The sequence below is a fragment of the Bombus pascuorum genome, chromosome 10, assembly GCF_905332965.1.
Source record: "Bombus pascuorum chromosome 10, iyBomPasc1.1, whole genome shotgun sequence".
Lineage (NCBI taxonomy): Eukaryota > Metazoa > Arthropoda > Insecta > Hymenoptera > Apidae > Bombus > Bombus pascuorum.
Genome location: NC_083497.1, coordinates 8836186 through 8858703, shown reverse-complemented (window position 1 = coordinate 8858703; position 22518 = coordinate 8836186). Strand labels below are relative to the sequence as shown.

Sequence of the window (22518 nt, the reverse complement as noted above, 5' to 3'; positions counted from 1 at the left end):
CGACTACGTTTCGAGAAAAGACCCGTTTAAATATACCGTCCTATTAAGAGCCTAGTCGTATCTATCGGCGAACTTCTTTTAAATTCACCGTGGTCGATCCGTCGCAAATAATTACGAATATGAAAGACAGAGAGATTACTCGGCATAGACACGGGGCCGATGTTTAAAGATCGCGCGACGTGGGAACACAGTTGTTTCAGGTGTACTACGCGTAGAATCCCCTCGGTGTTTGAGATTTCCGAGGCGAAAGAGACGCGGCAAAGATTTAGCGGTATCCGATGGTGTTTACACGAAGCGACACGAAATGTTTGGCCGCGATTCTCTTGCCAGTTATTTCAGGTGGCCAACCGAGCCTCGTAGTTTTGTCAACCGACGCGAAGCTGATCATAAAAACTCCGGGAATCGCATCGACGCCATTCTATCGACGTGACCACTCCATTACCTAACCGTTTCTCGTGAACTGTTTCGTTGATTCATAAAACAGCGCAAAGAAACATGCAGCGATGAACAAAAGTATTGATACGAATCTGCGTCTCTCGTCAAATTCTGCGATTCTCTTTTTACGCAAGTTTCAGCTTAAAATATTATGAACAAGAGTCGCTAACTGTAGAACTATTATTTTATTGTCTGAACTGAATCCTTACGTTGATTGTGCGAAATATAACAACCGATCATGTACTTCTATTCGATTATATATTTTACCGATTTTTTATTGTTTAATGATGTAACAAATTACGGCATATTTAAATTACTCATCGGATAGTGACATTTTACAAATAAAAATGAGATAAAGACTGTCGCGTTTTATAGGTTTACACAGAACTCTACGAGAAATCCGCTGTCTGATAAATCTTTCGTCTGCCACGGTAAACTACGAAAAAAGGTACATGAAGGAGCTTGACAAACGAATGATCCTGGACCGCCAATTCTTCGTTTTACACTCATATATGCAATTTGTATTTCGCACATCCTTTAACTACCTTATTCTATCAATGTTCAACAACATTTCTACCGTTTCTACTGACAATTCCATCAAAGTTAATTGCGCGCGCCAAGGATACAAGGAAAAGAGGTGTCCGAGGAAAAAAGTAAAGAGAGAGGCATCGTTGTAAGGTATCGTTGAAATTTGGGAGGATGTTCTACTAGATTTTCTCAGGTATCACTCAGCGGCAGGAATCGAGCGTGTGAATAATAGAGGGTAATCGCCCTTGCCAGTCTCTGTCGACCTTCGCCCCTTGGGGGTAGCAAGGTGGGAGAGTAGAAGGGTGGGATTTCTAGATTGGATTTAAGTACACAGCCGTGAGGTTTCAACCGGTTAATAATGTAGATAAAACCGAGACTTCCAGGACTACGCGAGACGTCGCGATGTTGTGGCGAACTTGAATTCTCTCAGCTTCTATCACGGCGATCTGTTCTTACCCGCCTGTTCCTTGGCTGATTGAATATTCCAGAAATTGACAGGCATCGCCGAAACACTTGGCACGAATCCAAAATAAATACCTCGGTCTTGTTTCTTCGCAATCGTCAGCAATTTACGACGCTAACTGATCGAATTAGTCTGCTTATCGAGTTTTCTCCGAGATTAATCATTAATAACAATTTGTTTACGGAAACTGATTAGCAATCTAGTTAAAATAAACGACTTTCACTGTAATACATAATTTCTGAAACTGAAATGTGGATAAATGTTAGTTGTTGTTACGTGATTTATAGAAGAAACGGAAGAAAAGATTTATTCGTTTCAAACAAAGTGGAAGGCAAGCGAATCAATGGTAAGGCTCAGCGAAATAACGCGAGACGAGGTCAAGGATCGTTCATCTGTCGGAAAATTGCACGTTTCCCTAACTGAGAAACTAAGCGAGAAATGAAATAAGAGTATCTCATTCGCGTAACGAGCGGCTCGCGGAAGTTGAACCAGTCACCAGTCAGTGAACGGTTTCAGTAATTTATTAAAATCCTCGTCGCCGTCGTCATCTGACGTTGGTGCTCACGCGACCAGGAAAAAGCCTTTGCTTCCGACTTAAAAAAGAAAAAGAAAGAAGGGAAAAGTAAAAAACGGAAAGAAGAATGAAGAAGATCGCCGAGAGACACAGCGAGCGCGAAAACGAAGGAAACCTTTTATGCGCAGGCCAGCTGGCTCAGCACGACAAAAATTCTTTCAATTACAGAAAAGCGAGTTCTCCTTAATTCCCTGGGCATCGATATTCATAGCGAAGCGTGTTACGTAAAAGTTACGACGGGATTCGGCTCTCGAGCCGCAGAGAAAGAGAACGAGGAGAGCGTGGATGCGGATCAGGCTGCAGCCTGGTTATAGGCACTCGAATACCGGGGGTGGTAGCGCAAAGAGGGTAGAAAAGTATAACGGAACCAAAGGATGGGGGAGAAGAATTGGGCAGCAAAAAGAGACGGGGGAGAAAACGGGTGTGGGATGCCGAGCAGAAGCTTGATTGGAAAGGACAGCCTATCCGCAATTTGCGAGCCAAGAGAGGGGAGTCGAAGGTGAGAATTCCGCTTGTCTCTCATCGAGACTTTCTTTCTCCCTTTTCTTCGCCTCTTCTTTCGTCCACCAACGCCATCACAACCATCACCTCCTCTTCCATCCCAAGCTTTTTCTATTTTTCAGCCAACGTTTCTTCCCGCTAAGCACCCCTTCGCCATTGCCTCTACGCAACCCCTTTTTGCATTTCAAGGAAGGAGCGAACGACCCTGTCAATACCCGTGGTGTGGCTCTTATCCGGCCAGATCCTCTGGATTCTTGTTCATCCTCGCGCGGACCCGTTTCGATATTAATCGTCGGGATAAACGACCCCCGTGATTCTAATGAAATATCGACACACCGGCGAAAGTTTGTTTAATCAGTGAATACCGACGTCGTGATCATGAATTCCGAGTTGATCGAGGGACCAAGAAGAGGGGTCTCGTCACGTTTGAATTCCATCTTTCGCTTTCGCTTTCCGTCTTTGAAACTGGTTCAGCATCATGTACACGATATACACGTTGTTATATATTAGGACGAAAAACTGGACGAGATATGAAGCGGAGGTTGGACGAAACGGTTTATCGAATTCTATTTTCTGTCCCCTCTCGTCTAACGATCGCAGAATGTTCGCGGTATCGACTATCGAGCTAATATTAACGCGCAATCGCCGTATTCGCCTGCACCGAGTTTAGCCACGGCGTTCCATCAAAACGGATACAGGTCGAGGTACTTTATTTTCCACGGGTCAGACGAAAACGCGCTGTCCCAACCACCAAATTCACGGCTGTATTATTCACGAATATCTTATTTTGTTAATCCGTTGATAGAATCCGTACAGTTCGATACTACTCCGTCAGTACGAACGTTTACGATTTCATAGGGACACGTCTATTACGATTTCGTTTAGGATAGTCGCGATTATCGATCTGTGTATACACTTCTCTGCGCTCGTTTCGAGAAATGCCAATTTGGAGAAGAAACTTCCGTGTCTTCGAGGACCTACAGGTCTCCAGTGACGTGGTTCGAAGCCTCGCGAGCAACCCTCCACTCAGAGAACCTGTTAAATTATAAACAGCGTCAGCCAACACCGCGGGATTTCGATCGACTTTGAAACCACAGAAACTTAAGGTGGCTGGTCTCGCGACAACCAACATCTCAGTTTCGGAGCTGAAACTCACGTGGCCAGCGTCTCTTGTAGCCAAGTTTCGCGTCAACCTTCGTGCGAACACTGGCTCATTAATTTCGAAGAAAGGATAATGGAGCACGACGCGTCTTCCCCTGAGGTGATCTACAGTGGTTACGAAAAATATTTGCAACCTTATTTTATATTCTTATTCTCCTTATTCTCCGACAAATCGTTTTATTTATCAGAATCCAGATTTCATTTTTATAATATCAATTATTGTAATCACGCAAAAGTAGCACTAAATGACACGAAATTCGATGCAGTTGGACTTAATTAATTAGTAGATGCAAAATAATAAATACAATGGTGTGCAGATACTTTTTATAGCCACTGTATATCATGTACTCTACTTCGTAATAAATTTTCCTGTCTCACTCTTCTTTCGAAATATGACTGTGATTCGATATCGAGATAAAGCACGACAAAAAGGGTGCAAGAAATTATAAAACGAAAGCGTAGTGCGACAACCATCCGATTCTACGTATATTTCTTTTAATGATCTTTTTAATTTTTAGCGAAGATATCACAAAGCCACTCTGCATCCCCATTCTCTCATACGTCTACTTCGAAATACATGCAAAAATTTGAAAGACCAATGTTTCAATTGTATTTGCCTACTCGTTGAACAACTATGTTATTTCAGTTGTCCACGTAAAAATGAAGATCAACGATAAACCAAGTTTCAAAGACGGAATGAATATAAACAGACAATTTGATAATAATAATCTAATAAATACAATGGCAGCTTATAATTGCAAATAATTGGCCGACGAAAACAATTGAAGGTATTAACAGAGCCGACAAGTTGGAACATCAGCACTGGCGCTAAAGTTACGGTGGCCAGCAGGACTGGTCCCCGTCTATGGGACAATGGAGGAGGGCAGGAAGTCGCGGTCGAGCTGGCGAGTGGTCAGCAGAACTTGATAGTTTCTCAAAACTCGATCTTCGAATCGTCTCGAATCTCACGCCGTCAAAAAGACCTTTACGATCTATACAACACGAGTGTCGTGTCGAATCTAACATTTTCGTTTACCATCGAACACAACAATACGCTTGTTTGACATTTAAATATGTTATAAGTAACCGAAAATTAATCGTTCGATTTATCGATTGACGAGTAAACTAGATGATGGTTCTATTTATGCGGTTTTCGTAGCTCGTTTTAATCACAAATCAACGAATGCATTTAAATTAAAAACGCGTCGAGAAAGTAGACCAGTGTGTCGTTAAAATAATACCAAAAATACTTTTCTCTCTCTCTCTCTCTCTCCCTCTCTTCTCCACAGTATACTTATGTATACGTGTCAGACTGACGATAAGCGAATCTCTGTTTACACGTAACCAACAGGCGAGCAGATGTACGTGTCGCACGTGTAATTCATAGGCCCGTAGTGGTACACACGTATTTACCTGGTGCGTCACGTGAACTTGATATTCACCGTTACTATCTACGCATACGCGCGCGTAAACGCGGTGTACGAATGAAAATACCCTGGATAATGTTGCCTGTGCGATTATTAAAATAATTTATTTCCCGCCGGTGACCGTTATCGATGAAAGGAGACTTATCGACCGATCCAACGCACGAATGGGTTGAAGCGTAGTTAGGAATATTGACTCTTCGTGAAAAAATGAATATGGAAAAATATAGAGTAAAAAAAAAAAAAAAAAATGAATCGTGATCGACAAGGAGAAAAGAATTACTATTCCATAGTTTTGATCAATTTTGATCAACATGATGCATATGCTTGTGACATAAGAGAGTAAATTGTTTCTAGCTTAATCGGTTTGGATTTTATCCAATAATCTGTGTGAATTAAGAAGCTATGATACCCTATAGAAAAATATTGTATATACATTTACATCGTTGGTCGTATCGTGTTATAAATATGTAAGCACTTGTTGAAACATATTGCATAATATTATGACATTATTAAACTGTTATTATATCATCGTCGCGTTGTCGACGTTTTTATGCATTTTATATTATACGTTCTCGGTTGTCTAAAATAAGATATCGAAGACTAGAAGATAGCGGAAAAGCGTAACGAATAATTACCAGGTATTATTTATATATGTAGACGTACAATATGTCTAAAAAGACATTCAGAAGCTGGGTGTCCCATATGTCACGCATATATGCATTCCAAAGGTGACTGTATACCTGCTGCTTTGGTGGTATCGTGCGACCATATTCGTCCCCCTTTCGAAAAGGAAACCGTCGAAAAGGCCGCTTTAAGGGCCATAAAACATTTGTTTCCCTCGACGGTGCTCGCGCTACTATCCGAAACGCTATATTGCGTACAGCCGCGAACGCGGGATTTCGAATTGAATTTGAAATCAGGGGGCTCGATTTTATGGTGGCTGGGTGTCAAACGCGTCGCAAGTATCGCATTCGAAGCGGTTATTCCACGTGAGAGAAGGGGAAACTTTCGCTTGAACCCGAAACCCTCCATAGGCATGGATCGTTATCGGTTTACTGGTTTCCTGGCAAGTGTATCGACGCAAGATGCGGCTGTTCAAACGGTTCAATTTCGTTTTCCATTCCCTACGAGACTCGTAGGACAGAGATACGGCTGGGATAGATCGCAGTCGCGAGTCTCTTATCGCTTCAAGATTCCTCAATTCCGAGAAATCAATGAGTCTAGCCGGACGTCTTAGTAAGCGTTTTATCGCCCTTAAGCAGATGTTTGCCTCTAAAATTAGTGCTATTTATGGAGTGATGTCGTCGGTTATTAATAACACTATTCCCGAGTTACACATAAATTCCAGGAAAGAAAGAAAAAAAAAAAATACAATGAAAGATAAATATCGTCCGACAAAGAAATTCGAGTTTCGTAATATCGCGCTGTATTCGGTGAGAATGAAATTTCTTGGAACCATTGTATAAAAGTGAGCTTTCACAGAAGATAGTGTGAGGGGAAGAAGAGAAGAATCGTAGAGAAGAAAAGAAAACGTCGCGGTTATCTTATCGAAAGCAAATTTCCAGAGATTAATTCCTTACCTGGTCGTTGTCTTGTTGATCTTGCCCGTATGAGGGGGTGTCACCGTTAGGGGTGGTGGCGGCGGAGGGTCGCTGTGACGTTGACAAGTTGATCGCGCCGTCTCCGTCTGTGTCATGATCCATTATGCCATCGTCCTGAAATCACGATCATCGTTACGTCAATCGGACTGCTGGCTTCTTTGGTGCACTGAACTTCATCGTTGAACTCGCCGCTTTCGCGTATATACTGGTATCTTATATTACGTCATACCGCGAAATTTCTCGATCGGTCAACAACGTTTCGTTGCTATCGTTCGAGAGATGTTTCCCACTCGCGAAGCACGAAAGTTTGGGTTTCCGGTAACCACGGACCACGGTAAAAGAAGAAAGAAAAGGATAGCCGGCTTTACGAAGGTTTTGAAATATGCTTTAGTTATACGATATTGCCCTCGACGTAGGAACAATTTTAGATCACGTCTGACGCATGTGATTCCATACACTCGAGGCAAAGGCAACAATGTTTAGCTCGCGTAACACACGTACACATATACAAACGAATCGCTAATAATATATTCTATCGTTTGCATTCTCACGCGAGGAATTAACCTATACGATAATGTAACACTCCTATTTTTTCCTGTACCTTGACAAACAATATTATTCGACTCGCAAAAGTTCGCTTACTTTAAGAAAAGTTCGTAGTTCCTAATTTCAGTCATCCAATAGCCAGTTTAGAATTCATGGAAGCGTAATACATTTGAAGTGTCTCACAGTGAGAGAAGGACGTGTTTCTTCGAATGGTTTCGCAACGAATAACACTTTCCGCGACACGAAGAAAAAAAATAAAAACAACGGCGTAGAAAAGCGAACGTAAATAGCGGATCACACAAAAACACCACTCGCGAGGAGAAATAAGTTACACAGCGTCTTCAACGGCGAATAATCACCATACCGGAAGTACGCTGATCCTCCAGCTGGCGCACAACTATCACGCGAATCGTCGATCGCGTTCTTTCACTAAACGAATATACGCACCACTAATTTACGATCCGAGAATTCCTCGTTCGTTCGTTTAACCTAAAAACGAAACGACTGCATCGTCTACGAGGCTCGCGCACACATGGGGTGAGAACGCACTTGGAAAATGTCGTTGGCAACACGCACGTGGACACGAAGGAGCCGTCAAAACTCGTGTGCGCGGGCTATGGGGAAAAGAAAGAGAGGAGACGAATGAAACGAGGAGGACAAAGAAGAAACGGTTGGGACGAGCGCGCGTAAAAGGAGACGAAAACTATATAGAGGAGGAATGGTGAGGAGAGAGGACAAAACGGGCGACGACGCCGTAAAGAAGACGAAAAGCAACGTTCACGCGGCGACCGAGTAGCGAGGACTAAACACTAAAAGCGGCACAGGCATACCAAGCAGCCCAACCAGCGAGGCTGTTGCTTATTGTGTAAATATAAACAAATATAGTTGAAACCAACCAACAGGCCTGCTTTCAGCTCTCCCTTCTCTCCCCGCCCTGCTCCGCCGTCTTCTACTCTTGTGTGCCCTACCTTCTCTGTCGGCATCTCCCCTTCCCCACTTATCGCGGCCTCTCTGTCCTCCTCCCCTACCCCAGAGTCGTGTCTGAAGACTTTGCCCCTCTCGCTCCACCGTAACACCCACCCTTCGTCACGTCCCTGACCCCACCGCCGCCAGGCAAACCAGTACATCATATACGAGGCACGTTGTATACCGTGGCTCTGTGTGGCTGACTGGCTGCCTCGGCTTAGCTTGGCCTGTGCCTCTGCCCTCTCACTCTCTCTTTCTCTCTCTTTGCCTTCTGTTCTTCTCGTCCCATATGCTCGTCTCTGCTCGAACATTACACATCGTCGCACGGTTGTTTGGCAAGCGGCTGTTCGCGACGCCTAACTTCGTGACAACCGAGGGACTAGCCGACTCTTCGCTCCGACAAACGGACAACTATAGCCTCTTAGATTTTTCTACTGGAGGGTGTTTTGAAGATTCACGAAGTTTTCTTGCACGTCTGATCGAATAATTGTACTGCACCAATGAAAATCGGAAATATACTGCTCTTCCAAGCTAATCTTGTAAACTAAGTTTTAGGGTTGCAATTGATGTAAAAATATCGAGGAATTAATAACTGAAATCGATGAATAATGAAATTTGAAGCAAGAACCGATGTTCTTGGATTTTCAAGATATCGAATATATCTGACTTCCTGTATATATAGAGAATTATGTAAGAGGAAGTTAAATACACGTTAGAAAATGAATCGTTAGCACCCTGGATCTAACGAGTTAGTATTTCTCGAGATAACCGGAGATAAGTCGGCTGCGACTGTCAGGAACACTCAAACGGTTCGATACACCGACTTACTAATAAATTATGAATATTCCGTTCTTTAGTTGACTGGCCGTGGATATACATGGAGGCGAGGAGGTGGTTGCACACACTGTTGCTTCGTAAATATGTGTGTACACGTGTTGTCTGACGCAACCTGAACCACCGGCTCAAGTTTGTATAGGCGAACCGGAAATGGGGGACGAAATATTCCTCGAAACGGCATGTCCTTAAATATTCCTTTCACTCGTATTTCCAGTACTACAATTGGTACCGTGTACAGCAATGCTTTCAAAATTTTCTGCTGATACGTGAAGAATTATTCCGTTCTTGTCACATCTTCTCGTCGATACAATGTAACGAAGAAAAATAAAGAAAAGATAAATGGCCAAAGTATTTTAAATTTGTACGACTATCCTTTCCAAACCTCGTTCCTTGTATCATACACGCAGCAAAAAGAAATGACGAAGAGAAATTGCTCCAGTGGATTTATATTATTCAATGTACGATACTGTAGTCCTATCGAAGTTATACGAGGCAAATCCTTGGGTTTAGCCGTTCCCATTGTCGAACAGCTAGGAGTATTCCGTATCCCAATGATGATTCGGCGAGGGGTACCGTGACCCATTGCCTGGTCCTATGATAACAAAACTTAGGGCAAAAATAGGCGCAGCCGGCCTTGCGGAGCTTGTGTACGTGGCGTATACTAAATATGTATTTATTAAGTAAACAACCGTTGCGCTGGGGTTCTAAGGTACATACGTCTCGTTTCCTATTTCATTGTGAGTAATGCGTTCTCGTGGATCCGATGGTTTTTAGTTACGTCACGTTGCTCCAGCATGGCTATGATAATACTATATATGCGACGTGAAATGATTCTACAATTTTCGAACTCTTCTTTAATTTTTATCATTCTGCGTAGAAAGATCAAAAAGTCACACGCCGGGGGTATATAATTCGTCAACGATAAGGGAGACGAACCTTTGAACAATTAACCAGACAAAGGGTGTGTAATCTAACCCAAAGGACGAAGGGGTTAAAAATCGAAGGCAATGTCCCAGACGGTAGCACGGGTTTAAGAATGGATCTCGACACACCGTTCACGAGAACGCGTACGAGTATCCAAAAGAGGGGTGCGCAAGGGTGTACGATCCAGCAAACCGACCGTAAAGAAGGATAATCGTCGAGAGTCGAAGTAAGAAGAGATAACGAGATCGTATATCCCCATCAAAAAGGAGAGAAGGACAAGGTAAACGCCTTCGTCTGTGTGCGCACAGGTCCTGACCACCCTTCCTACACGCATATATACACCGTTGAGTGTTCATACTACCCTTCTAAATAATAAACGAGAGGATTTACCCCCGTCAGGTTCGCACGACGGTACATAAAAATACTCGAATCTGAGAAATTAGCGGGAGAGGACTAACGGGACATCGTTCGTCGCAGGAGTTCGAGGTGCAAGAAGGAGGTGGAGCGAGGACAGGATGTGGAAAAAGAGAGGAGCTTGATAGGAGGGAACGTAAGGGGTAGGGGGTTGGTTGGAGACGAGGCGGAGGCGGTTCGGTCTCGGGTGCGGAGTGGCCGCCAGGAAAAAAGGGTACCTAAAAGGGTTGAATTAATGTCGCGATAAATATATGATTTAAGGTGGAAACGTTTGCAACTCCGGCTAATTTTTTATCTGAGACCGCGGCGCGCTCCTCGTCGAGAGGGTTTTTACCCTAGGAAAGAGAGACCGACGATCTCTCGAGCGAGCCACACTTGGACCGGCCAAAAGGGGGGATTTGGGAACTCCGCGAGGGGAGAAGGAAACGAGGCCTTTAGAAAAGGAGGAGGAGCTGACTGGGAGGGGGTTAAAAACCAAGCGGCATGGTGACAGAGGCGGAGAGTGGTCGAATTCAACGGTTATTTCTTTTTTCGGGTAATTTACTACCGGCGAGAATTTGAGCGGACGCGCGCTTTTTAATAGTTCGCGCCACTCCAAGGACTCTTTCGTCCTTTTTCTCATCCCTCAACCTCTCCGAACCCCGGGGTTGCGCCTGGCCATCCTGGCAGGCATCTCTTTCTCCGTCTGTCGTCCAGGAGGATCGTCCAGAGGGACAACGCGGCGGCATCGTTCCGCCGCGGTTACGATGAGAATTACGAGACTATAAAGCGGCCATCTACGACGCAGTTTATGTCACTCGAGTCCGTGGACTGATTTTACTACAGATTACTCATCGCTTTTTTTCCTAATGTCGAAACCATCGCGGTGATTCGCGAAACCTTCCGCCATGCAGGACTAAATCCTTGTCTCATAACGTTGTCACATAATTCTAACTTTAACTTCAATATTTTATATCGGTAATCTGTAAATGTTTCAATATTTAACACGTTCGCTACATATGTGTAATTCTTTCAGATTAATTCAGACTTTATTTTAATATATATTGATAATATAAATTGATCAAAGAAATTGCGAACGAAATGTTGCCGCTTATTGATAAACGATTATATAATTGACATTAATAACAATGTATAATTAATATACCTGGCTAAGAAGAAAAAACGTGATCGATGTTTCATACTAATATCGACACTATAGTGTCAAACGCAAGTATCAAGTAGACGAAATGTAAGGCGAAAGATTAAAGAGGAAGAATATATTTATCAGAGGCATTTCTTAATAATTAATTAATCCCTTATAAGCAAATAATTTACTATCATCCTACCAGCACCCACAGATCAGATCAATGGATCGAAATACTCTTCGTATAGCCAACCAGCAGCAAACAACCCCTAAAATATAGAATTTCCTCCTCTGACCGATCTCTTTATGTTTCGTCGCGCAATTTCGCGACGACTTCCCGAAATCCTTCGCAGATACTACGTCATTGGGTAATCGGGGGTGAGAGCATCCCCGCGGGACCGCAAACAGCCGCTCCCTCAATTATGTGCGACATGAGCGAGCGAGCGAACGAGCGATTGCGAGGCTGGCGCGTATCAACATACGTGACAACGAGGCTGCAAACGAGAATCGTACAACTATTCCCAGCTACCCTTTGCTTCTTCGAAAACGCATAGGATGGAAAGGGACCGAGAACGAAGGATGATCCACCCTCTGTAGGAAGTGTGAGCAAGCCACGACCGCTTAGGTTTCCGCAGCGTCGACGGTTTTTGAATTAACCGGCTGGACATTAGAATACGAAATTGATATATTATGGGCGTAGGAGCAAGGCCAGTTTCTGCCCTTCCTCGACCCTTCCGATGAAAGGCCGCGAAACCGCGGGGGTTAGACGTAACGGTGAAAGAAGGAGGGCGGATGGTCCGGTTACACACACTCTTTAGGCATGACTGGCCGCAGTTCGCATCTTTCATCGTATTATCTGCCCTCGTAAAACACGCCTTTATAGGTTCCCGAAACGCTCCACCCCACCCGTTGTGTCCGGCGTGTGTCTCCTTTCGTCGTTTCTCTTCGCGACGATCGCATCGAGAACTATGGATATTAGTTTTTCATGGACGTATTTGTTAAAGAAATCTTTTGGTTTACAACCAAGGCCAGGCGACACTGTGTGATCCTGCCAAGGGAATGGAAATAATACTTCCTGAAATAGCTTCGGCGATTCTTGAAATATCTGTTTGTTCCACCATCATCGGAGGATATTACTTTCTTCCTCGATTCCTTCGATTTTATTGAATCCAAAGATAAGAATCAACTGGAAAAGGAGAACCGGCCACCCTATTCTGTACCTATTTAAGTACTCGCTGATGTAAACTCGCTCGCTATCGGCGACATCTAAGCTCCGCCTCGAAAAAATCACCCCTAAGGAGGCTACTCGAGACGTATCAGGTAGCGAAGCTTCGAGCAACGACCAGCGTCGCTTTTTCCTCCTGCTGATTTATCGCGGTGGCGATTAAGGATACGAAGAAGATTCGAAGAGAGAAGCGTTCGACCTTAGCCAACGTCGATCCGTGCTTTCGACGCGTTCGATCGGCTAATGGCCTCTGGTAGACGTTAACATTGACGAAGAAGTCTACGGCGTTTATGTGTGCGTGGCGTTAATTTGGCTTTAAGCTACCAGTCGACCGTACCACCCCCTCCTGTATCCGTGCCGGTGGTTCTCTTGTTAGCATACTTATCATCCGGCCGTGGAATTAAGAACGAGCGAGGTGTCTAGGGGTGTGAAAGCAGCGAGAAGCGGCGCGAGGGTAGAAGAAGACGTTAGGGGATGACTGTCGTGCGGAACAGGGCGGAGGGGGATGGTAAGCGGGCTGTTGATAATATCAGCCTCCAGCAAAGTAGAACGGGTATTGGCTGGCGGACTATTGTCGGAATAATGTTGATTGGATTCAAGACCGAAGGCATTAATCTGCCTTCTTTTATTATGGACCGAAAGGGACGATCTTAACCTTCCATTCTCTCGGTCTGGCCTTCCTTCGATGATACTTGCACGAAATAGGAAGGTCGCGAACCATCCCCTCGCTACTTCCATCAGCACCAACAGGGAGTCAGTCTAACCTTGTTAAAAATTAAATCAACGAAGTCCAACGGTACAGTTTGTCACTTAGGAAAAGGTATTTGAGTGGAACGCGAGCTCGATTGGTTATTTTCAATAAACCCGGGTATTAATTGAAAGTTACACATCTACGAATAAAATCACATAACATCGTGTGATCGTGTGCATTCTTCTTATCCTTTAAGCAACGAATAGTAAAAACTTGTGCGTAGAATTTGGAAAAATTCCAAGTTCTACGTTTACTCGATCGAAACCCCGAAACGCAACGAAGAATAATAGTAGCGAACTCAATCGAATCAACTTCATCCGTCACTTTCTGCCGTAACACCATAGGGGTGACGATTCGATTTTTCGCTGCAGCAAACAGACTGGCTGTATCGCGGAAAAATCCTGCGGAACAATGGCATGGGTGGTACTATCACATTCGTCGGAGCTTTCAGCTTTCGGGAAAGAAGCGATCCAGATGGATGGTCGTAAGTGGTGGACAGAGGCCGATAAGGGTAGTGGGCAGGTCGGTCGGGTCTCCCGGACGGCAGTGTAACCAGAGGGGGTTGCTCCTCCTGAAGAATGGACCTCTTTGTTTAGCCGTTTATGGTGGAAGAGATTTAGCCGGATTGCCGTCAGCCGATAGCCGCCAAGGGTGTCGACCAGTCCAACATCTAGAAGGGCGCGGGGTGCTGGCCACTGGAATCCGTGAAAACTTCTCACTAATACGAGCTAGCTTCTGACTTCGTTCGTCGTTTCCACCTCCCTTTTTTTCCTTTCCACCCTCTTCTTCCGCGCCACGCTCCGTGGCAACACCTTCCTAAAGGCGAAGAATCGCTACGCTTACGAGCGACCCCTTACAATGGCCGGACATTAGCTGACAACAGAGGTGTGGACATCGGGTAGTAGTCCTAACACCCTTCAGGCTCACCCCTCCGTTTGATTGGCCGACCAACCGCTCGAAACGTTTCGCATTTATAGCTTGGGATCTAAATAAAATCTCTGTCTGTTCGGATAAGCCTTCGTGGAGAGACCAGTAGCAAATACCTCGACTGGTAAGAGTGTTAGAGGGTTGCTTCCAAAGAGACGTACTCGTATTTCTATTTCCTCGAAGATTTTCGCAGACTGGAAGCTACATTGGTGAAATTGTAACAGTGAGCAGGTGATTCGATTTGGATGACTATCGGTATCGTTTCTCGAGCAACGACCAGGAAAACTACTGGTACGAAGTGGACGATAACAGGGTGTGAGAGGGTGCTTTGAAATAGACATTCGTAGAAATCCTACAAGAGGAGATCTAAGCGGACAGTACCCTGAGATACAGTTATGCAATAATGAGCTAATGTAGTTAATAGGATTATGCCGGAATCTCTTGTAATTGGCCGCTGAAAAGGTCAGCTCGGTTTTGCTAATCACCCGTTAAAAGGTAACTTTGGACGCTTTGCAGTTAAGCTTAAAAGGTTTACTAGGCTTTACACGCATATATGTGGATATTTTACGATTGTTTCCTTTTTACCGGGCCACGATGCCAACGCTAAAGCTCTGTCATTATCATTTTAACGCAGCAGGATTAATTATACATTCGTTAAACGTGTCATTCGCAAAGGAACCACAGGCCCCGGTTCACTCGGTCAAAGCGAAATTTTCGATTGGATAAATGGTAAATTTCCATGAAAGAAACGTACTAAGAATGCTGCCACGTGATCTATTGAAAATAGCGAGCATGATGAATGTACTTGAGTCGACTAGCGATCGCTTCATCATCTACGATATTCGTTCTTGGTATCTAGATCATCGTACTGATATTCGCGTGATATTTTCATCTTACGTTTCACGTACAACTTGATTCAAAAATAAGAAAAGACGAATATATTTTCATTGGATAGCGAGCAGCTGTCACTTTTCAATGATTGCTACTGCAGAGATGACAGAGAAGATGTAAATCTTAGAAGTAGAGGCAAACGGAAGGAGCGCTATAAATTTTGAGTGAATTTAGTGTGGCGCCATGGATCAAGCCTCGAGCAACCGGGTTTTCGGGTTGGATTAGGGACGAAGTTGCAATTCACTTCGATATATTTACTGTGAGAACGGTCAGGCTTCGTGAGTGGCCATCGAGCTATGGATGGACAGACCGCTGCGCTGCTCGGTTTTTCCCTTTTACCTTTTAGAGTAAATAAGAGCTTGGCCCGTGAGTATCTCCCTTCGGAAGCAGAGGCGCGTTCGCACATTTGCGATCCATGCGTGGCCACTTTCAGCTTCTGTACGTCCCCATGGTGATTTATGAAGTTTCAGAGTTTCCTTCTTCCTTGCAACTTTCATCCCTTGCCCTCAATTTTCGGCTATTCAACCAAACATCACTATATATATATACACACACACACACACACAATTCTATATACACAACTCTTCATGCCTCCTTTATGCAAAAATTAGACGAATAACCATCCCCGATATTTAGATGATAAAAACAATAAGTATCCATTACCCGCGTATCCACTTAACGTCAGCGAAATAAGAGCAGTATATAATGCGAATAATACTACCATAAGGAGGAGAATCTCGAGGGAACCCCAATATCGCGCAACGAGACCGAAGAAAAACCGAAGCACTCGAGCCGCCTCCGTCTTTTAGTCTTCGTGGTTGGAGGGTGCTCAGCCGTGTAGTGTCAATGAATAAAAATTTGCGGCCGAGGGTGGCCTCGCGTTTGACGCCGATTTTAAAGCTTACCCTCGAACCTCGAGGCCCAGCTCGCCTCGCTTCCGTCACCCACCCTCCGGTGCACCCTTCTCTCTACCTCTTCTTACCAAGACATTACTTTATACTGCGCTCGAGCATCGCGAAGAAGAGTCACGGTTCGCAATCAGCGGTGGCTGAAACTCGCACTTATTTTCGCCTGAGTGCCCACAGCCCTCACGAAAGCCACCCCCTCCCACCCCCGTCCACCACTCGCTGCACGAGCTATCGAGCTCAGAATAAGACGGTTTCGCCTCGAGATCATTATACCGCGCCTTAAGTCGAGCTAATATGTTCTTCTCTTGGCAGTCAACCACCGCCGTTTGGGAACCACCTTGCCCCATACATTTACTAAAGATTCGTATATAGGTATATAACCCTCGTCGAGTAGAGCAGCGAAGCGTCGCGAGCTAGAAACCGAGCCGCGACATTTAGACAATTTAATGCCGTTTTATAAATTATACATCGGCCGCGAGGTCGCGAGACGAGCCGATTACCGGGGCGGATCGTTCGTTCTCCGTTTAATCCGGCGTTCCAGGGCGCGTGCACAACGTGCTGGAAAAGCTTGGGTGTTGTAAAGGCCGGGACAGCGAGCGGCGAACGTTAAGGGTGCAATGTCAGGGAAGAGTCCGTGGGAAAAGCCACCCCAGACGAGTTTCGTTGATACGAATTTCTGATTTGTAGGTTCCTAGACGACGTGCTGCGCGAAGATCTTCGTTCATAATGTATCGGGCGGTTGGAAGCGAATCGGTGTGAAGCGATCGAACAAATGTATGCGTCCGTGGCGCTATGAGAAGATTTTTATCGAGACGTCAACGATAGCTGTAACTTTAAATTTTTATTCACTGTTTAACATCGCTATTTACTAGCTTGAAGGAATTTTTTGCTCTATGCAGGTGGAAAGTGGCTTTGGAAAAGATAGAAAAATATTCTAACGCTTAGTCGAGAATAAATAGGATTTCATATTTTTAATTTTTATTTTAGTTTCGTTATTTCTTTGCCTGAAAGGATTTTATTCCACGTAACAGGAAATATTTTTGAAGGAAGTGGAAAAATATCTTTAGGCTGACGGTCTTCTAGGAGAGAAATCTCTCAGTAGCCGGCTTGCAGAGAAGCTTCTCCATCTTTCGTTATACCCGCAATGCCTCATCCAAAAAATGGCGCTTTACCGTCCCAAAGATATAACCCAGACACCTCGTAAAGCCCCATACGTTGTATGAATAATAGTCGACGTGAACGCAAGACGCTGGCGTCGTTCTGTGGTTCATCCTAGCTGAAGGGGTGAGTTTAGGGGTTGCGGATGAATATATCAGCGTCGATGTATCCAATCATTCCCTTATTACGATATCGATACATTATTTTCATGATACGACGACAGTCTCGCGAGGGGCGGTCTCCGCGAGGAAAAAGAGGCTAACCCCCACGCAGACTTTCACCCCCTTTTTTTCCAACGGCTAGAGGAAAAAAAACCTGATACGTACGAGAGGGTAGGGAAGGGTGGAGAGGGTTCCTTACACTCGCGCGTTCTCTGGCAGGACTATCGATTTCGGGATTAGGTGGCAATTTTTCAAGCCTATGGCGAATAATTACCGAATCCTTCCCCCCATCGAGTGGTTTGCACCATAAACGACCTTCGCCCTCCGCTCGTGCCATCAAAAGACCACCGACACATGGATTCCGTTCTACAAGACGTCACCTTGGGAAAATGAGTTAAGAAATATTCAGATTGATGGTTAAAGATTCTTTCCACGCTCTTGTCTCTCGGAGAATTGAGAATTTAGAAGTTAAACACATTTTGCGGAGTGGAATAGAAAATTTCAAAGTTGAACAGATTTTGTTTGTCCAGATAGGAATAATAAGTATGTACCGTGACTTTCTTTCGGTATTTAATAAAAGTTGGTACTGATGTTGTTTCGTCATGTATATCACCAGTCACGGATATTAGAACACCTACGCGTTATAATTTATCAATGAACAATATCAGGATAAGAAATGAAAAAATTAACTAGTCGAAAAAGATAGATTTCTTTAGAATTTTAGAATTCCTTTTCAAATAAGACACTCAGGTAATTGGCAGTTGGTAAAAAAGTTTATTCATCTTATTCTCAAACTTGTCGTTATTACGCAACGATATATATTATTATCGACAAATTGTAGCTTGTAAAATTTCGTTGGTAATATTAGTTCACTTGTGCAAATAGAAGTCAGTACACATTTGATTCGCTGTTTTTATTTCCTAGTTAATTTATCACCGATTATTTCAATCGTTTCATACGCGCTTCACAATATAAATACCTGTCGAGTGAGATAATATTTATTACAGTTTCCGAATGAGCGTAACGAGTACGTATTCTAATACTTATTATCGACGATGTATACCATAATTTATCTACCATTGTTATCTCCTATTTTTACATAATAAATAGCCCACTTCTAAGAGGAATATTCGCACGAACCAGTCACAGATAATCCACGGTTGATTTTTAAAGATCCACCGGGCCGATATACGTCGACGCAGTAGCTCTCCTAGGAGGAAGCTCGAGCAAGAGGGGGGGAGCGACGGAATAGGGGTTGGGATACCTTCATCTGCGGATTACTTATGCACGAGCAGCCGCGACTCATTTCATTGCAACGGAGCCAAGACTTGGGAAGCAAGCCGAGTCAAGCCGACGGAAAAATGTTTCTATTTAGCTCGCTTAAGCTCTTTATTAAAGGTTCGCTTCTTCCGCAACCGAGACTTGGCTGGCTTTTAGAATCTGCGCTAAAATCCTACCGGAGGCTCACGCCACGCTGAAACTCGAGAAAAAGAGATTGTGGTCTTGTCTATCCTTTTCTCACGAGCACATTCTTTTTCCGCCCCCCAATGTTCCCCATTTCCATCGTCTTTTCTTCGTTTGTCTCTTTCTCTCGAGCTCGCACTAAGAGAAATCCTTCGGGGGGGTATCGGGGGAGGGAGAAGAAATTGCGTCAATTACCCGCTGATTTCGGCATCTGATCCACGGATTACGTCCCGCCGCGAATGCTGATCCCTCTTTCGTTTATTGAGCGACGTTTTCGAAATGACACGTCCCGATTCGAGGATTCCGCGATTCCCCGTCACCGGAGGACGCACCCTTCGCCCGTTCACTCAGATAAGAGTAACGAATGCGTAATATACGAAATTGAATGTTTTAATAAACCGAGCTGGCTGCGTCGTCTGCTCGGGAACTCGCAAGATGAAGGAACCCTTGAGTAGATGAATTAGAAAAAGGAGGAAACGGTACAGGTCGAGGTACATTCTCAAGGTTCTGTCACGTCATACACGTTCGATAGTTTCATAGTTAAACATCTTTGCATTCGCGTATCGTAAATTCTTTGGTGAAAATGAAAGAAGAAGACCTTGAAGAACTATGGACCCTCTTTTCGTGGCCGATTGTCTCTTCATCAGCGTCAGGAAGACGTGGCGCGGAGAGGCTACAAATAATTCCGGGGCGTTATTCGATGGCATATTTTCGATTATCGGCCAACGAAGCGTAATCTCGCCGTAAATGGAGGATTGTCTCTGTATAGCGGAAGATGAGGTGCTGCGGGTTCGGGTACTGCGAGAGATCGACGATTCTCCGTCGCTCGACGATGAAAGAACGAAGGAAAAAGAGAAACCATGCGGAAAAAGGTTAGTGGGAAGGAGATGGGAATAAAATTCCGAGGGTCTGAGGAGCTAGAACTTGAGGGGGTTCATGGCGGGTTCAGAAGGTTGGGGTATAGCCACCAGCGGCTCTTTAAAAGAAAGCGGGATAAACAGACAGTTCCAGCAAGGAGGGAGGAAATGTAAATTTCCAGCGAACTGGAAGGAAGAGAAAAGAATAAGGGCTCGAACATCGGAGCGTGGGTATATTGAGTGAGCGACCAGCCCTTCCACCCGCGCCGCCTCGTCCTTGCTTCTTTAAATTTCATGTGCCAATTGTGCGCGATTGTCTTTACTTTGCCTCCTCTTCAGTGGCAGTCGGTTTATACCTAACTCCCGAGGCCTATACCTTCTCCTCTCAACTTTCAAGAACGTATACATCGTACACCGATGGTCTGCGTGACCATGATCGTTTTCTGCCATCGAATCATCGATTTAGCTGACCCTTTCCTACTCTATCGTTTTAATAGTAATACAGAGAAGTATATGTATATCGCGCGGGTGAAACGTTAAATACACAAGGCACGCGAAAACAACGAGTCAGCTGCTTGTGATGCAATTCGTGCAGGTGCAACCTAACACCGAGTTTATCGCGTTACCGTTCGCTTCTGATTTCTTCAGCCACTATCGAATCAGACAAGTCTTCTGGTATGATATATATATATATATAGAACTGCGACGGGTAAACTCATTCGAAACTCCACAAACATTCCACTATTATTTCTACGATTAAATTTGTCCGTCGATAATGTACGCGGTGGCTGGAAATAATGAAAAACTTCCATCGAATATGGTCTCAACGACGATCAGCTGGCGGCGATAGCGAGACGTATACGCAAAGAAGTCAACGTCCCTCGGGCGGCCTCTCTCGATCGAGATAAATCAAAGAACCGCGGCCTGACGAGGCGAGAGATAGACGTGGCAAACATTCGAAACGTCTCGTCAGGCGGACACGTCGTTTCTCCTGACGAGACTGAAAAGGGATGCAAGTCGACGTTCGCGGAATGATATTCAGAGGGATGAAGGGGACGGAAAGAGGAAGAGAAGCAGGAATATCAGTGGTGGTGGTGGTGGTGGTGGTGGTGGTGGTGGTGGTAGAGTTTGCCGGATCGGTGTCCACCAGTGGATAAAGTGAAAGATTCTCTCGACGCGAGGGGGCAGAGAAGAGAGTCGTGTGACAGGGGTTGAAGAAGAAGCACGCCATCCGGATGGTCACCCTACGTGCCAAGAATTTCTCGCAGCGGAAGCCATGGACCTTCATTCCCAGTCGTGTTGTAGTATACCAACTGTCTGTCTTTGGATGTTGTGCGTCTCTTCCAACGGACAGAAGGAGAAGAAACGGCTGTAAGTGAGAGCAACAGTCGCTGAATAAACACAAAGTCCAGTTAAAGTCGTAATAAATGTCTCCTCCTTTCCGATGGGCTCTTCCGTCTCCGTCGTTTTCGTTCCGCCTTCACCCCCTTCTTCCAGGATCGCCTCTTCTTGCCCTCGTAGCTCGTGTCTCTCTTTCGCTCTTTTCACGGCCGCCGTGCTTGCTTTCCTTTCTTTCGCGGAGACAAACGGTATTGAGGGTGAAAATTGACGGCTTTATCGTGCCGCTTCCGCGAGAACTTTCCGAGGATTTGCCTTTTCCTTCTTGACGGTTTCGTATTTTCCGCTAGACATTTTCCTTGCCAACTTTTCCACCACCACCGTAGCCCGTTTCTCGGACGATTGTCTCGAGGAAAGTCTTTAAGAAAGACTGATTGGACGCAATCATTTGCTCTGTTCGTTTTAATCGCGTCACCCCGTCAAACTAATCCCTCGCCCTTCGTCGCGTTCCCACCAATAGAAATATTATTTCTATTCGTAATAAAAATAAAATTGTTTTTTAACGATGTCTGGCAGATATCGCAGCGTAGGCGGAAAAAATAAGTTCGACCAACCAGCAGGGGTATTTCCCCGTTTCCATTATAAAACGGTCGTACCTGGTCGAGTGTTTCAACGACAACGATAAAGTTGCTATGTATACAGCGATATCCGACAACACCGAATAAACACATGGCCGATAGATATTTATTTTTCTGCCTCATGGTCGGCTTAAACCCGGACGAGATACGCGAATAAACAATCCGGACATATGTTTCTTTTCCACTTGTCGTGCACCTTTACATGCAATCGTTCGGTTCAATTATATAACCGATCATTTTATACTTCTATCTCCATCTTCCTCGCAACCGGATATCGTTCTGTACGTAACGCGACTTTGAACAAGATCCGAAGAATATCGCGATAAAACCCATTAATCCTTATGGTTCTCGGGGAAAAGACAGGCAGATACGCCACATCTACCGTCTGTCCCTAACCTTTGCACGATCGGAATAATTTAAGTCGAAGGTTACGGACCTTTGGGGAACGCGATCGATGATAGTTGGAGAGCCTCGAGGCGACGCGGCCACTCGCGGCGGAAATAGCAACGATGACGTACGTTTTTTTCTGCGTGAACAACGCATCGGTCGCTGTCGGGATCAACATTCCGCTTGAACGCTTGTATATGACGCTCTCGATGACGCTAACACTCCCACGCGATTTTCCAGGCACCCTCGAATGGTATTCGGATCGCGAAACAAACATCCTGCGCTTCACGAGTACAGAGAGGACGAATGAGAG

The 22518-nt window shown here is 44.8% G+C and overlaps 1 protein-coding gene across 17 annotated transcripts in view; it reads right to left on the bottom strand.

The window, feature by feature from the left end:
* LOC132911245 (forkhead box protein P1-like) overlaps window positions 1-22518 on the bottom strand; it is a 216469-nt gene that overhangs the window by 88428 nt on the left and 105523 nt on the right. For 15 of the 17 annotated variants that reach the window (XM_060967749.1, XM_060967736.1, XM_060967737.1 and 12 more), the window contains one exon: window positions 6670-6804. In XM_060967749.1, coding sequence (XP_060823732.1) covers window positions 6670-6792 — 123 coding nt within the window. In that variant the 5' untranslated portion in view covers window positions 6793-6804. Of the gene's footprint in view, window positions 1-6669; window positions 6805-7332; window positions 7632-7683; window positions 8108-22518 lie in introns of those variants that run through there. The other 2 variants (XM_060967751.1, XM_060967752.1) reach the window with 2 other exon arrangements.